The 19,106-nt window shown below is 36.8% G+C and overlaps 3 protein-coding genes across 3 annotated transcripts; 1 reads left to right on the top strand and 2 right to left on the bottom strand.

Moving 5' to 3' along the window:
- VAMP724 (vesicle-associated membrane protein 724) lies at positions 1–4,471 on the top strand. Its single transcript, XM_082875818.1, has 5 exons — positions 1–407; positions 2,491–2,632; positions 2,715–2,835; positions 3,885–3,947; positions 4,052–4,471. Exons 1-5 carry the CDS (start codon positions 218–220, stop codon positions 4,199–4,201), a joined length of 666 nt encoding a protein of 221 aa, XP_082731944.1. The 5' UTR covers positions 1–217; the 3' UTR covers positions 4,202–4,471.
- A 2,825-nt stretch (positions 4,472–7,296) lies between these two features.
- Positions 7,297–9,006, bottom strand: LOC145793968 (uncharacterized). Its single transcript, XM_082876888.1, has 5 exons — positions 8,574–9,006; positions 8,117–8,285; positions 7,883–7,976; positions 7,651–7,794; positions 7,297–7,542 (listed from the first exon to the last, which is right to left on the bottom strand). Exons 1-5 carry the CDS (start codon positions 9,004–9,006, stop codon positions 7,297–7,299), a joined length of 1,086 nt encoding a protein of 361 aa, XP_082733014.1.
- A 7,825-nt stretch (positions 9,007–16,831) lies between these two features.
- On the bottom strand, positions 16,832–17,155 carry LOC114312998 (flowering-promoting factor 1). The gene has a single exon (XM_028259316.2). The coding sequence runs from the start codon at positions 17,153–17,155 to the stop codon at positions 16,832–16,834; it is 324 nt and encodes a 107-aa protein (XP_028115117.1).
- Between the last annotated feature and the right edge of the window lie 1,951 nt (positions 17,156–19,106).

Raw genomic sequence — 19,106 nt, 5'->3', positions numbered from 1 at the left:
ATAATAATAATAATAAGAAGAAGATGTGCTAACTTCGCCGCAAAGTTAAAAAGAAAACCCAGACGGAGCCTTAAAAATGCCAACGTAGAGGAATCCCGAGAAGAACAGAGGAAGGAAAGAGAACTCGGAAAGAAAACTCTCTCTCTGCTCGATAGCCGTTGGGCTGTCCCTTTCTCTCTCTAAAACTCGGAGCTCGACTCAGCGAGTCAGGGGACAGATGGGTCAGGAATCGTTCATATACAGCTTCGTGGCTCGGGGGACAATGGTGTTGGCCGAGTACACCGAGTTCACTGGGAACTTTCCAGCGATCGCGACTCAGTGCCTCCAGAGACTCCCTTCGGGCAACAACAAGTTCACCTACAACTGTGACCATCACACCTTCAACTTCCTCGTCGAGGACGGTTACGGTAAACTTTTCCCTTCCCGATCTCTTTGTTTTCCCTGCATTTTCTCGGGAACCAAACATGGGTTCAAGTTGAATTTTTAGTGGGACTCGGTGGATCTGAACTTTCTTTGTATAAAGTTTGAGTCTCTAAGTAGTTTGGGAGCTCGAAAGAGATGATATGATGTTCTCTGTGATATGTTGCTCTGTTTTAATTATGATTGATTCTGCTATTTTTCTGTTTGGTTGCTGATAAAATAGGTGAAAAGAAAAGAAAAAAAGTTGGGTTTTGGATCTTATGTGTTTTGCTGTTTTGGTATTGGTAGAAGTGTATAGCTTGGATCACCTAATCAATTAGTTGGATTTTAATCAGTCTTACATAGAGGGTTTTGTAATTAATATTGTTGTTGATTATTCTTTGGAAATGTGTATAAGAATTTGGTTGTTATTAGGGTAAGTTATGGTTTGAACTGTACCAAAGAACTATGATATAGGATTTTTGAAAAAAAAAAAAAATTGTTTGAGAGTTAAATGACAATTTGTCTCCTTGGGTTGCTTTGCTTGAAGGTTAACTGGATTGACAGTGTATTGATTTGATTCAGAGACATGCTCACACAGTGATTAATTTAAAGTCTATTAAGAAAACATGCTCAGAGGGTTATTAAATTTGTGAGAGAGAAGCACTAGCTACTATATTTCTTGTTGTGATTAGGCTTTTTTGTAAGTATAATTCATCGCCTAACCATACAAGACTTAGGCTCTCAATTTCGATTGAAGATGCCCTAGACATTTTCATTGTCCATTTGTTAATTAACTCAAGAGTGAGAGATATATGAAGCACAAGCATTGGGTTTATTTAAATGGAAAACTTTTTATTTTCTGTTCTTGTTTTTATGTGGAAACTTTCATTGATTGTTGTACAATTGTATCTTGTTGTCCTGATTAATTGTTTTCGTATTATGTATTGCAAAAAAGTACATAAATTTGCATAGAGAAAGGGATTTGATCCTTTACAAATTTGGTTAGATAATACCACTGGATTCGCTTAGCCGAGTACTGTTGCTATTTAGGGGATATATATATATATATAGGGGTTGGCTTAGGGCAGGCTAATATGCCATACTGTGGCATTTATAAATTTTTACGAAGCTTCCATAGAAGTAGCACCAATTTTAGTTGATTAGAAATTAGTTAAATGAAAGAAAACTGAGCAAGATGGTTTACAAATATATGTGCTTTGCAAGGAGGACCAACTTACTTCAAGTTAAGGGAAATACTAGGATAACCAGAGCACCAATTATAGTTGATTAGAAATTAGTTAAATGAGAAAAAACTGAGTTAAGATGGTTTGGTGCTGAGCAACTAAAGACAAATATCTATGCTTGCAAGGAGGACCAACTTACTTCGCATTAAGGGAAATACTAGGATAAGGGACATACTAAAATAAAAGCAGATTAGAATAGCAAGAAATGGTATGTTAATTTGTAGTTTAAGTAAAGTTATGGGTTTTAGGGCCTTAGAGAGGAAGTGCAGAATAGCATTCATCTAGCCAACTCAAAAGAGCTCAGATAATGCTTGTTAAGTTGAGGTGGTACATTGTGTGGTTGTGGAAGTAGTGGTAGTTTGACAATAGTTTTGTTGTTGTTCCCTCCATGATCCCACACTGTAATGCATCATAATCGACAGAGGAATCTCAATCGAATCATATGATTCTCTCAATTTAAGATTCAATAGTAATTGAATTGTTTTGGTTGAAACTTGTATCAAATTGTATGAATCAAATCGTGAAGGATAATATTTTAACAATCATTGTTGCACTTGTAAAATAGCTTGGAGGATAACTTTTGTTGACTATATAGTTTTCAAATTTCAATGTCTTAGTACGTTTTGATTGCAAAAAGAAAGAAAAGAAAAAACAACACATTGTAGTTTTAATTATATCTCTATTATTTTAAGTACTTAATTTCGTGGAAAGAGCCAACAAATGCAAGCTTCTAATTATAGTTCTTTGTTGCTGTTTACCTGTCCCACCCATCCCATACTGTAATGCATCACAATCAAAGTTTTCTGCTTCATGTCACTTAAAGTGCGGTTGTTGGAATTTGCAGCTTATTGTGTCGTTGCCAAAGAATCTGTTGGGAAGCAGATTTCTATTGCATATTTGGAACGTATGAGGGCTGATTTCAAGAAAAGATATGGTGGTGGCAAGGCTGATACAGCTGTTGCCAAAAGTCTCAATAAGGAGTTTGGGTATGTTTAATATTGATATGCCTTTGAGCAATAAGATTGTACTATAAAGAAATGAATTAAGACAATGTCTTTTGATCTACAGCCCGGTTATGAAAGAGCACATGCAATACATAATCGACCATGCTGAGGAGATTGAAAAGCTATTAAAAGTGAAGGCCCAAGTTTCAGAAGTTAAAAGCATTATGTTGGAAAATATTGACAAGGTATGACAAATCCATTTGAAAGGAAATCTAACATGAGGGTTTAAGTAATTTATTTCTTATTGCTTCTGTATGTATATATTGTTTACTTTTTTCATGCATGTGCATTCTTGTTCTTTTTTTAATATAAAAATTCTTGATAGCATTGTTCTTGACATTCCCATCTTCTACATCTACATCTTTGCAAATAATGCCATAACCCAATCTCTCTCTCAGACCCTCATCTAATGGGCACTAAACTGGGTGTACCTTTTTTTTTTAAAAATTTATTTTTATTTATCTGGGCTTTTCTACATGCATTCTGATACACTGCTTTGCATTATGTTGGGTCACATATATATATATATATATATTTGGGTGAAATTATGTGCCAGCATCTATTTTCTCAGTTTATCTACCACATTCCATTCCTTGACCTCTGCTGCACCTTGAAAATTCTGCTCGAGACTGGAAAGCAGAATTTTGTTGGGTAGTCTGATTTACTTGATCAGCTTGAAGATCAAATACATTAACAGCAAGATTCTCACGCATTTTAATGTTTTGAAAATGTGAAGTAGAGATTGTTTAATGCCCCTGATTTAGGATACAATTTTATGATGCATTAGAATGAAATTGTATATTTGTACATTTTTTATGACAAAGGCACAACCTTGTGACATATGAGGTGAGTGTATAGGTTGTTTTTTTACTTGATTAAACTAAATTATTTCCTAGAGCTATTGAGAGCTTTGAGTGTGAAAGCTGACATTTTTTCATGTAGTAGATAGAGCAGGTAAAACTAATCTATGGATTCAACTCTTACAAAAACATATAGCTGACTTAAAACTAACATGAAAAAAAGGCAAAGTGACCCCCACCTTAGTTGAAAATTATTACACCCTTTCATGCATCCAATGCATCATGCGCTTCCTAGTTCACTGTTGTTGTCGCTGTCTGATTGAAGTGTGCGTGTCATTGAAAGCACCTTTGCACCATGTTTGGATCACTACAAGCAATAAAAACAAGCAAAATGAATTTAATCTTGTTTAATTTACCCAATATACATTTTTCAGGCTATTGACCGAGGGGAAAACCTAACTGTTCTCTCAGACAAAGCACAAGATCTTCGTGATTCGGTAGGTTTATCCATGTCTACCTTTTAGCAATAATCTCTATTTTTTTTTTCTTCTTCATTTTAGAACGGATAATGAACACCTCTATATATTATTGCTATTTTCAGGCCCAAGAATTCAAGAAAAAAGGGACACAGATCCGAAGGAAGATGTGGTACCAAAATATGAAAATTAAGGTGGTTGTTCTCGGAATCCTATTACTTTTGGTCCTGGTAATCTGGCTATCTGTTTGCCACGGTTTTGACTGCACCAACTAGCATTGTTGACAGCGCAGATTTGGATGAATTGTCTTCTGCTAAAGTCGGTTATGCAGCAGAGAAGAGTTGGTTTGGTCTTGTGATGAAAGTGAAAACTCTCCAAGTTGGGCTCATGAAGTGTGAGAGAGATGAGTTCTTGGAGATGTACACACCTAATTAACTCTTTTCTTTCCTTTTTTTTGTCATTTTATATTCTGTTACAGAAGTGATGGTGATGGTTTTGGGTTGATGTTTGTTGTGCTATAAAGTGCTGTAAAAAAATTTCTTTTATTCTTTTTCTCCTTTTATTAGGTGCCGTTTTGGGAACCAAAATAAAAGGGCGCGTTTTTGTCAAAATGTCCAAAAATACAAGTGGTAAAAACGTAACAAAATTGGTTTGGGAAGTGTCAAAAAGGCAAGTGTGAAATTACAAATTGGGGCCTATGACAAAAAAATAAAAAAATAAATTTTTTATGTTGGGTAAGGGTATTTTGGTTATTTTAATTTGATTTGACATCATAAATAAATATTAAATTAAAAAATTAAAAGTCAGTTTTTTATTAACTTTTCAAATCATTTTTTAAAAAGTTAAAAAGTTTGGTAAAAAATTAAAAGTTAATTTTTTATCAACTTTTCAAAACACTCTTAAACATACTTAGAAGTCGCCGCGGCACATGTATCAACGCAAAATTAGTTTTTTAAAATTTTTCTAACAAAATAGAAATTAATTTATCAAAAATAATTATGAAAGTAATACTTCAAATTTTTTAAAAATATTCTTATCTTAAAAAATATAAAATTGTATAAAAATAATAAGTTTTATTTTCGTTTTGTGTTTGGACCCACATTTTTCATCCCAAAAAAAAAAAAAAAAAAGGAAAAGAAAAAAAAGTTGACTTTTCAAAGACAAAATGTGATGTTTCGTTTAAAAGAGATGGGAAAGCTTACTTCCTCTCTTTTGCTCATCTTTTAATGGATGCAAAATGTGGGCATGGGTTGAAATCACCCCCTCAATCTTTCTCTTTTCCTTTTTCTTATTCTCCTTTACATACGAAAGAAAAATGCTCCTCTCTCTCTCTCTCTCCCCATTTTATCTTACCATTATTAAGGGATATAATATCCCGTGGTTGTGAGAGTAATACATGGATCCTAACCAAATTTAGGCTTAGTTTGTTATAACTTAAAAAAGTCAAAAATCACTATTTTATTTAAATTACATCATCTTGTCTAAGTCACATCACTTTTATATCATACCACTTTAAACTCAACTCATATCACTTCAAACCCAACTCATATTTCATAAAAAGTCAAAAAATACACTTATTTAGATCATTCCAAATCACCCCTTAATTTGGATCAACAGATTTTAGTCCAAATCTTAATCAAATTTGAAATTTTATTATCTTAGTGTTAATTTTTTTTTTACACTGGACTTGAGTCCATCCAACCCAAGTTAAATTTTTGTACATTTAGATTTTTTTTCAATTTTACACTCACTCTCAGATTCAGATCATCTTCATCACATGAATAAAATAGAGATGTCCATTATAAAATCAAATGGTTGTCAAAAAATCAAATCAACATTTTTTTTTATTTTAAATTTAAAAATAAAAAAATTCAAATTCAAATTGACTTCAAAAATATATACTATTACTTTTTTTTTTCCATATATATTTTTAATGATATATGTTGCCACTCATTAGCATTAGTGATTTATTTATTTATTTATTTTTATTTATGAGCAAAGAAAAGGAAAACTTTATTGATGGAATGATCAAAACAAGAACAAAATACATCAATAAATGAGGGAGGTGCAAAAAACATTATAGCTAACACTCCACAATTCCAACTAAGTTGGCATCAAAGAGGCAGCACAATTATCTACTAGCACACAACCCACAAATTGGCGAGAAACCAATCCAAAAAAGAGAAATAAAACCAAACACAAAAATAAAACCAACCAACCATACGGCAATCTGCTCCAGCAACTCACAGCTAATGCACCAGCAAATTCCTGTAGAAACAAACCAGATGAACTGCCAACTGCCCCTTTATCAGATGAGCAACACAAAATTACACTTTGTGACAAAACCCAGCTGCCCAAAATTACACTTTGTGACAAAAACCATTAATGAATACCTGATCTGTTGTAAGTTGGACAAACAGAGCAGCATTTCAGCATCTCAGTAGCAACATAACAGAACCAACATCACAGAACCAACTAGCAAAATCACCAGCAAAACTACCTCAACCTTACGCTCATACTTGCTGCCAATGAGATGTTTCTAAGCCCATCAAACCCAGCAGAAGCAATACTCAGAGAACCAGCCAACTATAGCAGTTTTTTTATCAGCAAACCTTTGCACAACTGAAACCTCACTACAACCTGATCTGGTGGAGATTGGATATGATGTCTTGAATTGAATAATCCACCTTTAAGTGCCATTTGGTCCATAAAGCAATCTGCACCTTTATTTTTTCACAAAATTCTTGGAGGTCAGGATGAGCACCCCTAAACAAACATTGATTCCTCAATTTCTAGATTGACCATAAGACAACAGAGGAAATAATCTTCCAGACTTTGAGAGCCCATTCCTCAATTTGAACCTGCCACCATTCTACCAATGCAGCAAACATTCTACAGAACCTGGAATAGCCCAAACCTGATCCCACCAATCTACCATGTGAGACTAGCACTTCCACACCAGAGGACAAAGCAAAAACACATGAGCAACAGTTTCCACCTCAGCTTGGCAGAAAACACACAGAGTATTAGCACTGACTTCAAGAGCCCCAATTCTTTGAAGAAAGGATGAGGTTTAAACCCTGCCTCGCCAAGCCAACCAACAAAAAAACTGCATTTTTGGAGAGGCAAGACTCATCCACACCCCCGCTGGGACTGACAGACCAGGCCCACTAGTTGCATCCCACCACCTCCACACAGGAGCTATTGTGAATTGCCCTGACCTCTCTACTAACCAAGAGCAAGAGTCCTCAACACCAAATCTGAGGCAAGAAAATAAGTCCAACATGCCTAATAGCCTTTGCAAATCCTCTTCTTCCCAAGCTAATAGATTCTTTTTGAATTGAAGTTGTCATCCTCCTGAGGCACCAATCTATGCTTTGATCTGCTGCAGAGAATCCTCATTCTCTGTGGATAAACTGAACAATCTAGGAAATTCAGCCTTCAAACCTCTGTTACCTAACCAGGAATCATACCAGAACTTTATTCTCCTCCCATTGCCTACTATGTTTTTGACTTGGTCTCCAAAAAATTCACCCAACTGTTGATTAGACACAGATAGCTGTGAAATATCCTTCCAAACTATTGAGACCCCTACTAACTGATTCATTGTAGGTGTCTATCCCCCACCAATTCTACCATACCTAGAACAGATCATAGTTTTCCACAGAGCTATATCATCATTGCCATACCTCCACCACCACTTCAGTAGCAAGCATTCATTTACCTCACCTAAGTCCCTCACTTCCAAACCTCCTTGATTCTTGTTGTTTGTGACCTCCTTCCATTTGACCATGTACACTTTCCTGTTGGTAACAGAACCTCCCCACAGAAAGTTGGCCTGAAGTTTAGATATAGACTTGACAAGCTCCTTTGGCATTTTAAAGATGGAAAAAAAATAGATAGACAAATTGGACAAGGCTGATTTGATCAGAGTCAACCTACTAGCAAAAGACAACAATTTCCTCTTCCAAGAAGAGAGCTTCTTCTGAAACTTCTCCACCACTGGAGACCATGTCCTCTTTCTTCTGGGATTCGCTCCTAAAGGCAATCCTAAAAAATTAAAAGGCAATTTCTTAGGCAGATAATTCAACACCTTAGCAAATTCCTTAGTTTGGTCTTCTTGATAGCACGCCCCACATACCACACTTTTGTGGGAATTTATTCTTAAACCGGATATCACCTCAAAGCACCTCAGTACCCTCTTAATGTTCAACACTTCTTCTATGCCACCTTCACAAAAAATGAAATTATCATTTGCAAATTGAAGATGTGAAATACTCAACCGATCAGAGCCAACTGAAGCACCCTTAATTAGGCCTTTCTCTAGTGCCCTTTCCAATAAGAGATTAAGACATTCAACTGTAACAATGAACAAAAATGGAGATAGAGGGTCACCTTACCTTAACCCCTTCTATGGTTGAAACTCCTTAGTGTGTGCACCATTGACTAAAATAGACACCATAGCTATTGTAATCCAAGTTTTCATCCATTTAATCCACCTTGCACCAAAACCAAAATTACCCAACATCGATAGCAAAAATTCCCAGTTTAATGAGTCATAGGCTTTCTCAAAATCCAACTTCAGGATGATGTTTTTCTTCTTAGCTCTATGTCACCCATCTATAACTTCATTAGCTATCAACACACCATCTAGAATGTGTCTACCACTGACAAATGCTGACTGTACCTCACTAATCACAGCTGGGAGCACCTGCTTCATTCTTTTGGACAACACCTTGGCCAAGATCTTATAGATGGAGCTGACCAAGCTAATCGGCCTATAGTCTCCCAATCTTGAAGGATTATTCTTTTTAGGTATAAGCACAGTGAAGGAACTATTAACCCCACTTGATAGTTTAGCATTTGTGTGAAATTCATGAATTATTTGAATTTTCTCACTTTTCATAACAGGCCAACATTTTTGGAAGAATGCAAGATTAAAGCCATCTGGTCCAGGGGCCTTGTTCCCATCGCAATCTTTTAGAGCTGCCCAAATCTCATCTTCAGAGAACACTGCTTCCAAATTGGTTGTTGCCTTTGAGCTAATAACCTCAAAAGGGCTTGAAATCTTTGGCCTCATAGTCTAATTCTGCGAAAACTGCTACCTAAAATGCCTAACCAAAGCTTGTTTAATCTAAGCAAGGTCCTCGAAGCACACCCCTTCCACACATACTGAATCTAACATGTTCTTTCTCGGTCTCTTGCTAGCCATAATATGGAAAAATTTAGTGTTTTTATTACCATTTCGAGCCCAAAGCATTTTGGACTTTTGATGCCATAACCACTCTTTATCTCTGCTTAATTTCCACACCAGACTTTTAGCTTCTCTTCTTCTTCTAATATCCTCATCAGCCAGAGACCTAGATTTTACCTTCAGATCCTAATCATGCAACTCCTCTTCAGCTGCCTTTAAAAGAGAATCAATATTACGAAACACCTCTTTGTTCCATACCCTTAAATGAGATCTTAGTTCTTTTAGTTTCCTCACGAGTCTATACCCTGCCCATCCTAACACAAGAATGTTCTTCCATAGCTGTTTAACTCTAGGTATAAATGTAGGGTGTGAAAGCCAAGGATTTAAGAACTTGAAGGGTTTGCGGCCCCAATCCTTTTCAGCCTCCTTCAACAGAATTGGGCAGTGATTTGATATGGTTCTAGGTAAACCCCATTGCTTGAAAGAGAACTTTTCTAACCACCTAGAATCCAACAAGAATCTATCTATCATGCTCTATCTTTCCTCATCCAATGCATTACACCTGGTAAACTGTCTACCTAGTATAGGCAGATCTGTCAATTCCAATTTGTCAATAAGCTCATTAAAATCCTTCATCCTCCTCTCTGTTTTTGAATACCTTTTCCTCTTACTCATGAATCTAATTTCATTGAAATTCCCCCCACACACTAAGGATTTGGATAATGAGAGTATACATTTACCAGAACCTCCCATAACTGTCTCTTACCCACAATCTCATTTGGGGCATAAATATTGACAATGACACACTCAAAAGAATAGCGTAATGTACCTAATAGGAGAATAAAATTCTTACTATAACAACAGTCTCTAAGCTTAAAAACATCTGGCCTCCAAATGCACAAAAGTCCACCTGCACTACTATTTGAGTCCACCCCTAGAAAATCCATCTCTTCATAAGGCCACATGGTTTTCACAAAACAATAATCCATAGTACTTCTTTTTGTTTCTTGTAATAATAATACATCCACATTCCTATCCTTCACTAGGTGCTTAATTTTCCCCATTTTTTCTGGCCTTCTCAGCCCTCTAACATTCCAAGATAAAATTTGCATGATTAAACTGACTTTTCACCCTTATTTCTCCTTTTGGCAACCAGCTAGTTTCTGTTTGCCCCTACTGCACCTGCAAGTCTTTCCAAGTCATTCTCCTCTAATTCCACTATCTTACTCACAACCTCTGCCTTTTGATCTTAGTACTGTAGCCCTAGAACTATTCCTACCTTCAATGTTGACTGTGCCTCTTCTATTAGATTTCTCTTTCTAATCCTTGAGTGACTATGAGAGGATGACAAGGAGGAAGCTACTGCTGCTGTTGTGGCTCTGAAAATGGCTCCTCTTTGGAAGCCAAGGCTGCCAACCATACCCCTTTGTTTGCTAATGCCTCCAGCTAGCCTGCTGTCCCTCCGTGAAACAGAGCCTTTTTTCCAAGTAGTGTAGGCTTTCTGGGTAGCTACTTCCTTGCCTTTTCTATTTACACCAGCATTCTTTCCCAAATTCTGCTGTATAGATTGAACCAGATTGGGTTTGAGTCTAGGCTGGGCCACACTATCACCCAATTTCAAACCTACTATATTATTTAATCCACTAGGCTCAGGCCCAACCTACACCCCCTCAAGTAGTACTTCCAGGTTAATATTGGATCTTTCTCCTTCTGGCCCACACAACTCTCTAAAAAGCCCAGAGTGCCTATAGCCCCATTTAGATTTTGAATATTGTTCATCGTTGTCTTTTATGAGTTGACTACCTGAAGTAGACCTTCCTCCTTGGAGCATGCACTTATACAACCACTCCCTATGCATCCCTGTAGATCAACTTCAGCTGCTGCATACTTACTATCATTTCCCCTACCCAACACATCTGGTCTGACTGGTGCAGTCTCCAACAACTTACTCACCTCATCAGAGCCTCCCCTCAAGTTCTCCTCCCTTGCTGAAGAAGCTTGATGAGCACTCCTCATACAACCTTCATTCCAAATAGCTGATCCATCTCTTCTTTGTCTTTGGATTGAAGTAGAACATGGTCTTTTTCCCTATCAGAATTGGGACTAGGGCATAAACAACTTGGAAATTCCTCACAGACTCTCACAGGATTAAGAGTGCCTCTACATTCCAAATAAACAGTCTTGTTAATCATCTCCATACACCTCGTAAGCACTCGAACTCTGCCTTGCTGAAAGGTTTGTGGGTTTTTAATATCATCTTCAAATTGGACCACCAGGCCCCAATGACTAGCTATACAGCTGAAGGTTGTGACACTTTAGAGATTGATTGGAATGTTGAAGCAACATAACCAAACACACCTCTCATGTTCTACAAATTGACCTTCCCCCCATTCTTCAACTAAGTCACACCACTTCTGACTCCACTTACCCAGCTGAACCTTCCATTCCTTCATATGCTAAATTGTTTTTTAGAAGCATATATGTTTGTCATTAGCACTCATTAGCATTAACAAACATCTTGTAGGATCTTTGTCAAAAGGGAGGGTCTATAGAATGGATATATGTCTCAAAACAATCTCTTGATTAACCTACAGAATGGAGCTCATGGAAGCAAAATACAACAGGTGGAACCCCATTCTTTGTGAAGCTATTAATTAATTTAAGAAACAACTTACTATTTCTAAGCATCTAGCTTATTCTAATTAAGTGCTACATGTTTGCTTGTATTTTTAATAGTTAATATTACAATTGAGTTAAAGTGCTGAAAACCTCTCTTTCTCTCTCTGAAAACCTCTTCCACGGGTCTCATTTTGGGCCAGTCAGCCGCCGCCTTCGGCTATGGCGGTTGGCTGACCCAGTTTCTTTCTTGTGTTTGTTCGTTAGTTTCCTTTTAATAAACTTGATTCCCCTATTATCTTCCCACCTTGGAATGCTTTGTGGGCTACTGTAAGGAGAGTTCATCAGGGAATGCCTGGAACAAGGGTCATTTTAGAGGAGGAGGTTGGTGTTGGATCGGCTAGGGGACGTCCAAATTTGGTTAGGATCTTCATTCGTGCGCTCTTTCGCGAGTAGGAGCTTGAGGGGTGAACTATGGTTCAGATTTATGGAGTAGTATCGATGCTTTGTTTTGGGGGAAAAAGGAAGTTTTTGGACATGGGTGTTGAACTTAATCCAGATCTGTCTGGTTTTCATTCGAGCGCTCCTCTTTGAGTGGGAGTTTGAGGGGTGATCTTCGTCCAGATGTATGGAGGTGTCTCAGTGGTTGATCGGTGATTGGATCGTCATCTTACAAGTTTTTGTAGCAGGTGTGTTAATGGAGGCTTGATCAGAATTGTAACGGATTCCAGTTCTACTTCACACAGTGTGGTAGACTACTAGTAGGAGTGTGCAGTAGGCGTGGGTCTTGGCATGGTATAGTGTTGTTAGGCGTGGGTCTTGTAGCAGAGGTTGATCAGAACTATTACCATGGAGGTTGTAGGAGTAATGTTAGGCTGTGTGGGTGAGCTTGCTGCTATAGTGGCAGAGGTGGGATTGGAAAATCAATGGTTGGAGGTGTGTTCCGGCCATAGTTTTTTCGGTCAAGGGAGTTTTAGGGAGAGTGATTTTTCCAGGAGATTTTTTCCAGGTGATTTTTTCGGTGGCTTGTGATCATGGAGCTATTGGCTATGGAGGTTTCCGGCCATAGAACATCCTCGGTCGGATCAGCGAAGCGTGCATCAGGCGTGGGTCTTGGCATGATATAGTGTTGTCAGGCGTGGGTCTTGTAGCAGCCTAGGTGAAGCAGGTGGGAGTGAAGCAGGCTCTTGAAAAGTTTTGGTTGGGTGGGCATTGGGAGTGAAGCCTAGGTGAAAAGATTTTAGTTTCAAAATTAGTAGGTGGGTGTTGGGAGTTGTAGCAGCCTAGGTGAATAGTTTTAGTTTCAAAAATAGTGAAGTAGCTTGGATTTGGTGTGGAGTTTTGGCTTTGGCTTTGGGTTTTTGGGCTGATTTTGTGAGGATTCATGTATTTTATTTTTTAGTTAAGTTCTTCTTAACTGTTTTTGTTAAAAAAAAAAAATAAATAAATAAAAAAATCATGAGGCCAAGGGGTTGGTTATATGAATGTGAGTAGCAGTAGTAGGGGTATTTTGTACTTTCCGAATCTCTCTCGATGCATGTTATCTTCCTGTATCTTTAATTTCATGTTGTTAATGAAATTTTTCTTTGCTGATCAAAAAAAAAAAAAAAAAGTGCTACATGTTTATTTTGCTTGGAGAATTTTGTAGGTGGTTGGTGATATTACTTTATAATGCACATTAATTTTTCACTTAATTAAGAATATTCTACTCATTGTCGACTCATGGTGGCTTGGAAGAAATTAATCGAGAATGCACATTGCCGTTAAAGATTGATTATGTAAGATAATTAACTTCCTACTTCACTTGCCACAGATTTGTGGAATAAAAATGGTTTTGATCAATGTTGCATGTTATGCAACACATCCAAGTTGCCATACAACTTAAAATTTTTAGAGACTCAAAATGAATGCAACTTTCAAGCCACTATTAGATTCTCAGTTTCGTTTCTTGTCCCATTCTTTTAGTACTGTTCTGACATTAAAATTTAAATTCAAAACTAACTTTTAAAAGTTTCTTAATTACCAAAAAAAAAAAAAAATGGTATTGAATACAAATTATGGCAATGTGACAGTACTAATAGAGCGAGATGAAGAATAGGGACAAAAAATACGAACAGAGAATCTAAGGCCTCTTTCAAGTATGTCTGAAACCTTGCAAATATTGCGAGAACTAGTATAAAATTATTTCACAGGCAGAAGGAAGCTCAAAAATATTATTAATGGGGTTCTCTAATTTGGAATCTTGCCTAATTTTTAAATAACTACAAACCCATAGATCACCCCTTTTTGTGTTAATGGGTTCCAAGTTCCAACAAAACATTCTTTTAAATCCCACTTACGGGGAAGAATAACGAACATAAGCCACAATAATTTTGATTTTATTATTATTTCTTGTATAGTTACGGATGCCTATTTATTTATTTATTAAAATTGTTAGGTTTATATATTCTATTTAATAATTTACATGTGTATAGCCACGGGACCATTTTCACTGTAGATATTAAGGAAAAAGTGTAAGAATACAAAAATTAATCACTGAATCAAATATAATTCTTTCATATGTGATAGATTTTAAAGAGTTATTTATTTGATTCTACGATTGATTTCTATATAAAATGAAAAAGAAGAAGAAAAGAATTTTAACACTGGAACAAGCAAAAAAGTATACAAAAACATGTGAGATGCAATTGGTTTTGTGATGTGGTGCAAGTGAAATGTTGCGGAGATGCAAGTGAGACTTGTATCTCTTCATATTTGTGTAATTTTTTTTTTTCCCTCCTGAGATTTAATTCTCCCAAAAATAAAAATAATATTAAAGTTCAGGCAAATGAAGGCTGTAGAGCATGATGGCAGGAGTGATGACAAGAGATCAAAGCTCTGGCCATCAATATCAAACTCATGAGAAGACAAAATTAGGATCTCTCCTCTTGCCCATCCCCCCACTTTAATGGATAGGATGGCAATAGACCTTTTGCTTCTCTCTCCTTCATCACCCTCTCTCTCATCATTAGTTCATTCATTTCCATTTTGGATGAACCTCAATGAACTCTCTCTCAAACATATCTCTATATTTATGAGAGAGAGAGAGAGAGAGAGAGAGAGAGAGGAGGGTCACTAGGAGCCCATTCAAGGGAGGAGTGGGCTTGGACAGGACAGGCATGAACAGGAAAGAACTACTAGCTGGCCTTAGATCTTTTTGAAAGGGTGGGTTTTATTCAGATAACCCATCTTATCCACAAGGGAGTATCAGTGCCATATTGCTGCATGCTTTGTCCGTACGCGTAGTAGTGTAGAGAGAGAGAGAGAGAGAGAGAGATAGAGATCCTCAGAAACCTCTTCTTCTCTGGCACATGCTGTTTGGAGCTTTTGCAAATTGCTTGCATGCATGGCTGCTCTGACCTTTTAAAACCTTACGAAACCATTTTCATGCACACAAAGATTTCCCAAATCAGTGTTAGTGTGTGCTCAATAACCTTAAAAGAGTCTCAAACAAATTTGAACCACCAAAAAGATATATAATCGCATTATGATCACATATGAAAGGAAAGAAAAAACAAATGTAAGAGTATTAATACATATATAATCTTGTTATTATTTGATTTATTTATTTATTTATTTTTTATTACTTAGACATAAAAATAGTGAGTCTCGCATTAATAAATAAATATACGTCTTATCATATTTATTATTTTGTATATAAGAGAATTGGATAAAAAATTTATTTATATATAACACATTTCATCATTCTTTCTTTGTTTTGTTTTGTTATGTTTCATTGAATCAAATCTTTGGGTGTCCTTGAGAGTATAATGCTTATGCTTGTCACTTTAAGTATATGAACATTGAAGCAATTAAGTTGAAGTTTAAACTCGAGTTAAAACAAATAAAAATAATAACTCTAAGAATTAAAATTAAAAAAAAAATTATTATGTGATAAAAAATTATTTTAAATGCAACCTAGACCATTCTCAAGATAAATTTGAGTCAAATGGAGTGGATCTAAATTAATACCATATATATGGATTATATGGAGACAATTTTATTATTCCATATAAACTGGATAAAGATTGATTGGTCCACTTGAAGATGAACACGTGAGATCACCACGTTGTTAGTAAGCAAAGCTTCTGGTTGGCCAATTCTCACGTGACAACCCATTGTCCCTCCCTCCCACCAATTTTGATTCACTTTATTTATATATATATATATATATATATATAAAAGATATTAAACGAATCAAAGCAATCAAGAATTACGATCAAAAAAAAAAAAGCAATCAAGAATATGGTGACATGTCATCTCCCCCTTCACTCTCTCATTCCATGTCATCAAGCAGTCAAGGGATACAGTGTCACGTCATTAAAAAAATATAGCCACATTAGCAAAATGGCCTCATCACTAGAAATTGTCAAGTGGATTGGGAATACTAGTTGTCAATTCATCCAATTATAAATATTTGAGAGTTTATTTTTATTTTGCTTTATCTAAAAAATAATGATTGATTATGTGATATTCTGAAAATATTAAATAATTTCTCGCTTTAAATAGTTGTCCTAAGAAAATGGAGGAATATGAAAACACACATGTGAAAACCCAATTTTCATTACCAAATCACCATTTCACTATTAGAACATTGACAACCAAACAGCCCCTTAATTCATCGACTTCTTAAGCGAAGCACAAACTTCACTTAAATACATTAGAAAGACATCACAAAAATGAGACCAAAAATAAAAATTGAATTGAACCCTTGAACACAAACTGAAAAAAAAAAAAAAGAAAAAAAAAAGAACAAAACAAACACAACTTAACACCGGTAATGGACTACTTCAAGAAGGGTAGAATTATGGAAATAACACACATGAAACGAAATTTTCATTACGAAAATACCATGTAATTTACAGAACATTGACAACCAAACAGTCCCTTAACTCATACCCTGGGCACAAACTTAACATAAAGTTATAAACATATTGCAAAGACATCAAAAAAAAATGAGAAAAAACTGAATCGGACCCTTGAACACAAACTTGAAAATGAAAATAAACAACACAAACACGACTTAACAAACCGGTTAATCGACATTTATGGACTGCTACATATCCCTAACTTCAAATATGTTGCGGTTCTTGACGACAATATCGTACATGTGCATGGGCTTGAACTTGTTGAAGTCCTTGGGGAGAGAGATGAGGTGAACTGTGGACCTTTTGTGGAATTGAAGGAGGTCCGGGTCATCATAGTATCGCTCCCAACCGAGCAAAGAGAGCATTCTTTCAAGAACTCCATAGGAGGTGATGACTTCATTGGTAGGGGTGTGGATTAGCACTTTGCGCCTTATGTTCGCCTGGTTGGACTCAGCTCCTGGGTTCTCCACTAGTCGTACCACACCGTTCTTAAACACCCAAACACCAGACATTTTTGTCGATGAGAGAAAGAGATAAAAGAGATGGAGATGGAGTTGATGGGAGGGGTGAGTTGGGTATATATATAGGAGAGATGGGAAATAAATGCAATAAATTTATTTTATGGGGCTTGGGTTTGTAGAGCATGTTTGGGTGTACGTGTAGCTACGGTGGGGCCAGTATTGGGGAAGTCTAAGGATACATACCGGGTCAAGGTGTTTGGGGACACACTTAGCCCATGTGGGCATAATCGGATTGAGGGGAATCCAAATTCCTTTTCTAAGTCTTTAATTAACCCCACACTGTAGGAATCTTTGCTCCAAGAAAATGTTTTTTTAGGATTTGAGAGTTTTCTGGATAGAGGATAAACGGAAAATGACCTTTTATTTATTTTTATTACAATTGTAGTTATCAAATTGTACTCTACTATATCTGATTGGATGTTGATGGTTCTTACAGTGATTATCAAGATCCATTGTGTACAATATCGAATTCAAATTCTCTTTGTTTCATAAATGGAACAAGATTTTTTACTTCATAATAAATGCGTGGTTATGAAAACGATCATGCTATATAACTCGAATGTCGCGGCTCGAAACGCGGCTCGACACCAAAACGACGTCGTTTTGGTGTCGATTTTGTTTTTTTTTTTTTTTTCCCCTGGTTTTATAGAACGAAGAAGAAGAAGAAGAAGAAGAAGAAGAAGGAGGGAGAAGAAGAGAAGGGAGGAGGAGGAGGAGGAGGAGGAGGAGGAGGAGGAGGGGGCCATAAAAATCGGTTTGAGGAGGAGGGGAGGCTGGGCAGACGACGGAGGAGGAAGCAGAGGCGGCGGCGGAAGCTACGACGACGGCGGGAGCTGCGACGACGGCGGGGCGGGGAGCTGCGACGCCGACCTTCTTCCTCTCCCTCCCTTCTCTTTCTCCTCTCCCTCTCTTTCTCTCCCTCTCCCTCTCGAGCCATTTTCGAGCCTGGTAGCTTCGAGCTACCAGGCATTTTCCGTTATGAAAATTACATTAATATATTTTTATTTTAAATTTAAATCAGTTAAATAAAGCTTTGAAACTTACAATTACGGGTTTACAAACCAAGTATAAGAATTGAGAAAAAGACATGTACGTCTGTCAGAGCAACATTTTCCTTTTTGACCTTGATATATGGATTCAATTGTGTTGTACTCCCCGTGTACCTCTTAATTTTTGTATTAATATTTTTTTTGTAATTAAAAAAAAGTGAAAAAAGAAAATTATTGGGTAATTTTAGATTGCTTACGCAATGTTTACAACAAATGATAAAATAAAAAAATATACTATTAAAAATTAGAGATTTTTATTGATAAGTCCAATTTAAAAGTGTTTTAATCCAAGAAGTCCACGAAGGAATTTTTTAACCCATTTAGTCCCATGTATGTATAGTTTTATTCCATAAAGTCCATTTTCTTGATTTACACTATTTTCTTGGACACTTATGCCCTTATATTTAATTTTGATATCCTTATAAATATTTTTTCAACGATTAGCAATTTAATGATGTGAAAATTCATATTTTAAAATTCACATTTGTAAGAATGTAAATTGGCCCATGGGCGGCCCAAAACCCGCCCGCGAGCCAGGGCGGACTCGGCCCGTTGACAATGTGAATATTCACATTGACATGTTAACATTCACATTGATAAGAGTATAAAATTGGCCCGCGGCCCATGGACGGCCAAAAGCCCGCCAGCTGCCCGGGGCGGGTCCGGCCCGGCCCGTTGACAATGTGAATATTCACATTGACATGTTAGCATTCACATTAATAAGAGTGTAAAATTGGCCCGCCGCCCGTGGGCGGCCCGAAGACCGACCGCAGCCCGAGGCGGGCTTGGCCCGACCCATGACAATGTGAATATTTACATTGACATGTTAACATGCACATTGATAGGAGTGTAAAATTAGCCCGCGCCCCGTGGCTGCCCGAAACCCGTCCACG

The sequence above is a fragment of the Camellia sinensis genome, chromosome 6 (genome assembly GCF_055761805.1).
Source record: "Camellia sinensis isolate YWXY chromosome 6, ASM5576180v1, whole genome shotgun sequence".
Classification (NCBI taxonomy): domain Eukaryota; kingdom Viridiplantae; phylum Streptophyta; class Magnoliopsida; order Ericales; family Theaceae; genus Camellia; species Camellia sinensis.
This window is presented reverse-complemented; position numbering and strand designations above follow the sequence as displayed.